Genomic DNA, 8,649 nt, shown 5'->3' on the forward strand with positions numbered 1-8,649 from the left:
TATGCCCATATATGGAGAACGCGCGTGCCCGTGGGACGGAACGCGCGTGCCCGTGGGACGAACGGTTCTCATATGGGGGCAGGCACTGCACTCCGTGCCGTGGCCATATATGGGGGCATTCATTTTATGCCCATATATGGAGAACGCGCGTGCCCGTGGGACGGAACGCGCGTGCCCGTGGGACGAACGGTTCTCGGAGATCTCTGAATCTGTCTGTCTGTGTCCCTTTATCCATTTTATGCCCATATATGGGGGCATTCATTTTATGCCCATATATGGAGAACGCGCGTGCCTGTGGGACGGAACGCGCATGCCCGTGGGACGGAACGCGCGTGCCCGTGGGACGAACGGTTCTCATATGGGGGCATTCATTTTATGCCCATATGGAGAACGCGCGTGCCCGTGGGACGAACGGTTCTCGAGATACGTGGATTACCTACATACATACACACTCACAGAGATTTTTTTTTGTTGACTCATGTGGCGTACGTGATGTCAGAGCCTTTTATGAAGTGATGTCACAATGAGTCAGAGCTTTCGCCGATTTCCTCAGAAACAGCCTGATGTCAACAATCAACCCCGCATAAGGAGATTCCGAACGTTTCGCGCCGGTTTGGGAAAACCGCGCGTCGGGTCGGGTCGAGACCCGGTGATCTAGTTTTAGAAGAGACCATTTTAAGATGAGACAGCGTCGGTCGTCGTCCTAGAAACGGCAGATGTTGGACATGGCGACAAAACGCGAGGCTGTCCGCGTCAGTGCCAATATTTAATGTTTCCGATTACCATGTCAAAATACTGTTCCGAATCTTGTTTAGATTAAGAAACGTAGGACACTCACGTTGTCGCGCTGTGGACCGTGGTGCTCCAGTCCGTAGGCTACTTGTTGTTGTTGTTTGAAACAGGAAGACAAACCAAACCACTTCTTCCTGTCACTGTCTAACAATATACGTTTTATAAATAAAACTATTTGCCATGAGTAAACGTGTCACGTAGAATACATTCATTATTCAGACCATTTAAAGCGTACAAATAAACGCATGATTAAATGAATGAATACAAATAAGAATATAAAGAGTCAGGATGGGATTCGATCTCCGCCCATTCTTGGCATAAAACCAACGGTCTGAAGCATAGACCGCAACGCCACGATAGTCAAGGCTTCCCTGAATTATAATCCCGTTACATAGTAAAGACAAACAGCCATCCAAACACACAGACGACATGGTCATTGGATTAATTTGAGACATTGACACTGATTTCCAACTCGGCTGTTTAATAGGCACGCGATTTGTCTCACAACACCTCACTCGCCATCATTCATCAGATTAGTCTTCATGGTATAGTATATAGTAAATATGACGCATGATATAAAGTTAGTCTAGTTAGAACAACTCGAACTGGTATAAAAAATGACAAAGCCTCCCCCTGACCGTCCTTCAAAATATAGACTATAAGGCCATAAGGCTAGTAGGCTACCTATCTCCCCTTTTCTTTATTCATTTATTCATTCATTTATTCATTCATTATTTTTTAGAACTGCCCCCCCCCCCCTCCCTTGTTACTATTCCCTATGCATAGTAGGCTACTGTCACTGTGTTCTGTCTGTCTTTCAATGTTATATGAAAGACCTTACTAGGATCTCCTTTTAGTTGACTGTATCAGTGATGTGACTGTTATGAAACTACAAAAAAATTAAGTCTGAAGTTAGCCTTTTTTGAATGGTGTAATGTTTTAGCATAGTAGCCTACTGTTTGTCTGCCATTTTAATATTGTGATTTATTTTGTATTAATTGAGTAAAGGACCCCAGTGTAAGCAAGCCATTGTGCTTTCTTTGGTTTAGGGGAGTCTATATTTTGAAGGACGGTCAGGGGGAGGCTTTGTCATTATTTATACCAGTTCGAGTTGCTGTAACTTGACTAACTTTATATCATGCGTCATATTTACTATTTCTAAGTAGGCTGTATATACCATGAAGACTAATCTGATGAATGATGGCGAGTGAGGTGTTGAGAGACAAATCGGTTGCCTATTAAACAGCCGAGTTGGAAATCAGTGTCAATGTCTCAAGATAACCCAGTGACCATGTCGTCTGTGTGTATTGATGGCAGTTTGTCTTCACTCTGTAACGGGATTACAAATCATAAACTCCGTGTCCATCGTGGTGCAGAGGTCCATGCTCTAGGACGGAGATTTTATGCCAAGAATGAGAGGAGATCGAATCCCGTTGACTCTTTTTATTTTTAATTTGTATTCATTCATTTAGTGATGCGTTTATTTGTACGCTTTAAATGGTCTGAATAATGAATGTATTCTACGTGACACGTTTACTCATGGCAAATAGTTTTAATTATTGATAAAACATATATTGTTAGACAGTGACAGGAAGAAGTGGTTTGTTTGTCTTCCTGTTTCAAACGATAACAAAAAGCAACCTACGGATACGGAGCACCACGGTCCACAGCGCGACAACGTGAGTCTACAAACTTAATCTAAACAAGATTCGGATCGGTATTTTGACAAAATGTAATATTGGCACTGACGCGGACAGCCTCGCGTTTTGTCACCATGTCCAACATCTGCCGTTTCTAGGACGACGACCGACGCCGTCTCATTTTGAAATGGTCTCTTCATAAAATATAACACCGGCACTGCACTCCGTGCCGCGGCGGGGAACGCGCGTGCCGAATCTGAAGCCCGTGGGACGAACGGTTCTCGAGATACGCGGATTACAAACACACACACACACACGCAGAGACTTCTCGCATTTATAGATAGATACCGTAGGCTGTTTGAAAATGGCAGTTCTAAGCTCATATCACGTTGCATCGCAATGCACTGTGAGCTTGTAGATCGGCTATTTTCAAACTTTTTTGTACTTTTACTTTAGGTGCATTATTTTGATGCCAATACTTTTGAACTTTTATTCATTACATTAAGAAATGACTAACACCACTGCATCCTCTGGCAAAACACAACTGGTTGGTTCTTCCTTTACTCACATTTATTTAGCTTCTCTTGTAGTATTATCATACAGTATCACTGTATCAGCCTCAATCCAACGGCCAACTGTCTATAAACAAGCTCTTACAACAAGCATACAAAATAAACGAGTAAAGTATTTTTCTGTAATATCCTGGCTACCACACAAACTCGTTGTAGTCATGTATGTCACTGAATGAATATGTACAACTAACAGCAGTCATAAAAAGAGAAACTCCTCAAACAAACATACCTCGCTGTCTGCATTCACGTCCAAACTAGTAAATGAGTCCCAAAGTGACCGCCGCCCACAACCAACAAAGTGACCGCCGCCCACAACCAACAATGAAATGTGTCTGTCAGCAAATGCTAATTAAATCAACTTTTCACTTTACGACGTTTTAAAGTTTAACATGCTTTATTCTTTCCTCCCGCATCTCCTCTTCGAAGGGATAATGTATTGTGTAACAACTAAATGTGTCCTCTGAGTCCTGACAACAACACTACAGAAGACAGAAGAGCAGTTCCGGACTCAAACATAAATACTGTTATGTAGCTTTGTAACCTGCAGGGGGAGCTATATCACCAGCAGAAAGCAGGTGCCAATAGGTGGCTTGGTCCAGGCCTCAAATCATTTATATTCATATTTTCAGAAAGCTCCATGGGGGGAAAGAAATTGGCCAAATACATACTGTATATATTTTCATATCAAGGGGTCCTTGAAATGAAAAGGTTTGAGAACCACTGATTATAGAAACAGAAAAACGTTGGGATTTCGAATACGCATTTGTTTGTTTATTTAGAACTAGCTCTTACCCGTTCAAAGATATGAGCTCCAAAATTATGTGCAGTGTGTGGGTTATGGGATGTGCACTGTGCATACAGTATATGAGGGATGGAAAGTAACTTTAACTGGTGCTTGCATGATAATATGTAGGAGCGTCAATGTAAGAAATACCCGTTTCGTTTAATGGCTCCCCCCCCCCCCCCCCCCCCCGCCTGCCCACACACTCCCCCCCCCCCCCCCTGTGTGTGTGTGTGTGTGTGTGTGTGTGTGTGTGTGTGTGTGTGTGTGTGTGTGTGTGGGTTTGTGTGTGATTGTGCATGGCCTGAACAACAGCGCCCCTCCCTTAACATGTGTGGTCACAAAAGGTACTGTAGGCTAAATAGATATAGATACACCATAAAATGCTATTATACAGCATACGATTTGCGAAAGTGACAAACGGGCTTCACAGTTATGTCAGGTGTGTTCATATGCTGATGGTGATGCGATTTCAGATCAATTGCTCCAGCCACTGAGGAGAAACGCTGTTTCAGACAGACACTCAGACAGACAGACATTCGCAAAATTATAGTATAGATAGGCCTCAGGTCTTAAAGTATTGTAAAAATGCATAGCAATAGCAACCTGTGTAGAGAACTGGGCCTCTACGTAGGCCTCATTCAACCTGTGTGGAGAACTGGGCCTCGTCGTAGACCTCATTCAACCTGTGTGGAGAACTGGGTCTCGTCGTAGGCCTCATTCAACCTGTGTGGAGAACTGGGCCTCGTCGTAGACCTCATTCAACCTGTGTGGAGAACTGGGTCTCGTCGTAGGCCTCATTCAACCTGTGTGGAGAACTGGGCCTCTTCGTAATTTGTCATTTTAGAGGTATTAACAAAATCAATAACCAAAGACAATGCATAGCTATTTTTCCAGGACCTTCCAGGACCCTTGAAAAATTCCAAAACTTTTCCAGTACTGGAAAAATATTTTTCTGTGACCGTGGGAACCCTGGTACAAGCATTGGATATTTGCGTTGCGACAAGTCACACGTGAGTTTGTAGATCTAAAAAAAGAAGAAAAGAAATACATTTTTAATTGTATAATTTTATTTTAACAACAGAAATCTGGTACGGGCACATATTTTTAGAAGAGTGCTCCCACTGGTTTAAACAACATATGAAACAAGCCCAAATAAGCAACTATTACTTTGGAATTGAAGACCACAACTACCAATATTTACAATTACAAGCAACTTTGACCCAAGAAAATGAGAAGGGAAGGAAACAAAGAGAAACCTGATTATTGTACCACCACTGTATATTATTATTATTTTGTGTGCTGATTGACTTAATATACAGTAAGAGAAAACGGACATTACACTGGTGTGGACTCTTTTCTTGTGTGGGAGTGATCTGTATTTAGTGAAACTGTATTTATTATTGTCTTAATTACATGGGAAAAATACCCATCAAATGGCCCTTCTGCACAGAAAAATACCATGGGAGAATTGTGTAAAAATCACACAGTGCAAGTTTTGGTTTTATTCATGCCCTTTTTGACCATAAATCACAGATGTGTCCAGTGGTTATACCGATGTGTACCTGCTGTGTTAGAGCTAGCTAACACATACATCGAATGCATAAAAGCAGTCATCTAGGATCACAGGTAAACCAAGAACCAGTCATCAGTCTAACAGTAGCCTATTAACTAACTAACAATACAGAACTAATCTAAACTATAACGCTGCAATTGGAAATTGCAAGTGTGGTTGCCTATTTATTCTGGATAGCCAAATTGTCATGTGAAGCTTGATGGACTTACTCTATAATGGTGATGTCGCCGAGAATACTGCTTCCTGATTGGCTAAAAGTTTATCCAGGAAATGAAGAGGTAAGCTAGGCTAGAACTATAATGTATTGCATACAGTCAGCCAGTCATTAATAAGGAAAATCATAGTTTCAGCCCTAATATGGTCAACTCATAGTGATGTTATGATGACAAGACACACTCTTCAAGAAAGATTATAAAAGAGTCTCACTGAATATCTACAGTGATATTAATCATTACCTATTGTGGAGAGCTCTTACTAATCCAGATAGATTTCGAACAGCCCATTGAAATTAAGCGACTCCTTTGATTAGACGTAGAATCCAGTCGCCGTGCCCGCTCGCAATGCGTTGGGGAAGACCACACCATCGCATGCTCTGCGTTTCACTCGCCAGTCTCCTTTTGCGCCTGATGATGTTCGGCCTTGTGGCCTCGGGAGTAGAACGTCCCATGGACCGCCCCGTGGACCACGATGGAGATAATGGGTTGGAGACGCCCCACTGGACGATGAAGAACTGGTTGGCAGAAGCTAATGCCAGCCAAGGTGGAGAGGAGAGCGGCTCCACGCTGTCTCCTGGGCCGTTCCCTTACATCATTGACGAGGCAAACAAATGCCCGACGGGCAGAGCGGCGCCGTTCTTGGTGTTGCTGGTAACCGTCGAGGCTCATAATGTGCACCGTCGAGACGCCATACGACGGACGTGGGCAAACGAGAACCAGGAGGGAGTCCTGAGGTTGTTCCTGCTGGGGGTGAAGCCGGGCGAGCAAGGGCGCCTGGAGCAGAACATCCTGGAGTCGGAGAGCCTGGAGCACCAAGACATTATTCAGCAGGACTTTGTCGACAGCTACTACAACCTCACCCTGAAAACCATGATGGGTCTTAACTGGGTGGCCACACGTTGCCCGCGGGCCAGCTTCGCTACACACTAAAAACTCATGGGTCATTTCTTGACCCAAATCATGGGTCATTTGTGTTAGGTCACATTTCTGGGTCATTTCTCAGAGCCACAACCCTTCCTTGAGTTATTGGGATATTATTTTGACCCAATTCCAGGGTTGTTCGAGTTAGGTAATATTTATCTGGGGGTGACCCGTTTTTGGGGTTAGTGGTAACCCCTATACTTGGGTCAGTTGTCTAGCTTTGGGCCAATCAGGGGACAGGCACCATAAACCTGTTTGCAAAGCATGCTGGGAAAAGCATTTTTCTAGGTTTCCAGAGACATTTTCTAAGCTGTTGGGAGCTAAAAATGCTAAATATGTCATATCCATGTGTCTGTCTCTGCAAGCTGTCTGTCATATGTCTGAATTTGATTTGTCAATATTTGAGCCTAAACCCTAACCGTAAGTGCTTGGCTGCTAGCTTAGGGTTGAGCTCCCTCCCCAACAGCTTGTCTGAAAAAGAAGAACTCATAGTAATTCTGAGATTATTTTTGTGTATCTTCTCTAAACTATTCTGACTATAGTATTATCAACATTGTTGCATAATATATTGTATGCACTTTTATGTTGATATTACCAATCTTCGAACAAATCATCTGAGAAGAAACCCTGAAACATTTCTGATGTTATGTTAATGACAGATAATATTGACATTGTCATTCTAAAGACCATGCATATGTAGGTTGTATTCATTTAGCCCACTCAACCCCAAAACTTGGGTCATATTGACTACAATCTTGGGTCATTTTAAACAAATAATTTGGTTATTTATTTGACCCAATTTATGGGTCAATATTCATAACCAAATTTCTTGAGTTAAAATAACCAAACCTGGCATTGGTCCCTATTTGACCCGTGAGTTGGATCAAAAATGACCCAAGTTGAGTTGTTTTTGACCCAGCAGTTTTTAGAGTGTATGAAGGTCGACAGCGACGTCTTCGTCAACACGAAGTACCTCGTCCACAAGCTGCTCAGACTGAAGCCCGGGGTGAAGGACTACTTCACAGGCTTCATCAAAAGGGGCGAGGGGCCGATCCGGAACAAAAACAACAAGTGGTACATGTCCGAAGCGGAATACCCGGGTCACACGTACCCCACCTTCGCCGGAGGGCCCGGTTACGTGTTCTCCGGAGACCTGGCTGCAAAGATCTATGGCACCTCTCTGAGCACTCCACGCTTACACCTCGAGGACGTGTACGTGGGCGTGTGCCTGGACAAACTGCGGGTGGAGCTCACAACACCCCTGCCAAACGAGTTCAACCCGGACCCAGTTCCCTGGTCACGACACAGCTACAGCCGCCTGGTCACCAGCCACCAGGTTTCCCCTGTTGACATGCTGGAGTTCTGGAGCCGTCTGCAGCACTAAGGTAGACCTGGCTGGGAGGAAGACAGCCCTGAGGCCGAAGGGGCTGAGATCATTCTCATAGGACTTACAGTCCCATTAAGAGTGTTGTGAACAGGCGTTTGACAGAAAGAGCCCCAAGTAACAGGATATTTTGCATGACTGCGGAGGGAAAGGCATGGCAGGCATGGCTGTTTCCAGTCAAGGTCGGCTGTAGAGGATTCCCTGCCCAATCAGTGTGGAGGATGCTCACAGCCATTGGGATGACCAGGAGGGAGAGAAGGACAGAAGCTTGAAGGAGAGGCGTAGCGGCAGAAAGAGCCTCTTGTTGGTTATGGAGCAGGAGAGAACTTGAGAGGGGAGTTAAGGAAGCCAGGAGGAGGACTTAGACACCACTGCCGAGTCGTGCCGACCCATCATCGGGAGGGTGTTGCGCTTTGTGTAGGGCTTGTGGTGTGTGCCCTGTCCGTCCATGACGGGACCCGTCTGTGGAGGGGCTGTGAAGGCGCCAGTGGGTAGAAGGCCCGAGGAGAACGACAGAAAACATCATGCCATGCCATGCCATCGGGGAAACGAGCCAAAACCACACAGAAACACTGAAGGAAACGTCATGAAATGTCCAGCACTACAGAGGTGCACCAGAGAGGGGGTCAGCAGCCGCGCTGGACCGACGGCGGCGGTGGTGCAGTTTCTTCATGAGGCCCGACCAGTGTGAAAGAGGGGAAGCCACTCAACGTAGCAGAGGGGCCAAGTCACGACTTGTCCCTCTCCAAGCCTTAAGTACCCCTCTTG

At 44.8% G+C, this 8,649-nt stretch overlaps 1 protein-coding gene across 1 annotated transcript; it reads left to right on the forward strand.

The window, feature by feature from the left end:
- Nucleotides 1–5,921: 5,921 nt before the first annotated feature.
- LOC308280796 (beta-1,3-galactosyltransferase 2-like) lies at nucleotides 5,922–7,881 on the forward strand (the record flags this gene model as incomplete). The annotated part of the gene is made up of 2 exons (XM_080755113.1): nucleotides 5,922–6,485; nucleotides 7,420–7,881. The coding sequence occupies 2 exons, from the start codon at nucleotides 5,922–5,924 to the stop codon at nucleotides 7,879–7,881; spliced, it is 1,026 nt and encodes a 341-aa protein (XP_080611239.1).
- Between the last annotated feature and the right edge of the window lie 768 nt (nucleotides 7,882–8,649).

This window comes from Nannobrachium achirus (genome assembly GCF_963921795.1).
Source record: "Nannobrachium achirus genome assembly, contig: SCAFFOLD_278, whole genome shotgun sequence".
In the NCBI taxonomy this organism is placed as follows: domain Eukaryota; kingdom Metazoa; phylum Chordata; class Actinopteri; order Myctophiformes; family Myctophidae; genus Nannobrachium; species Nannobrachium achirus.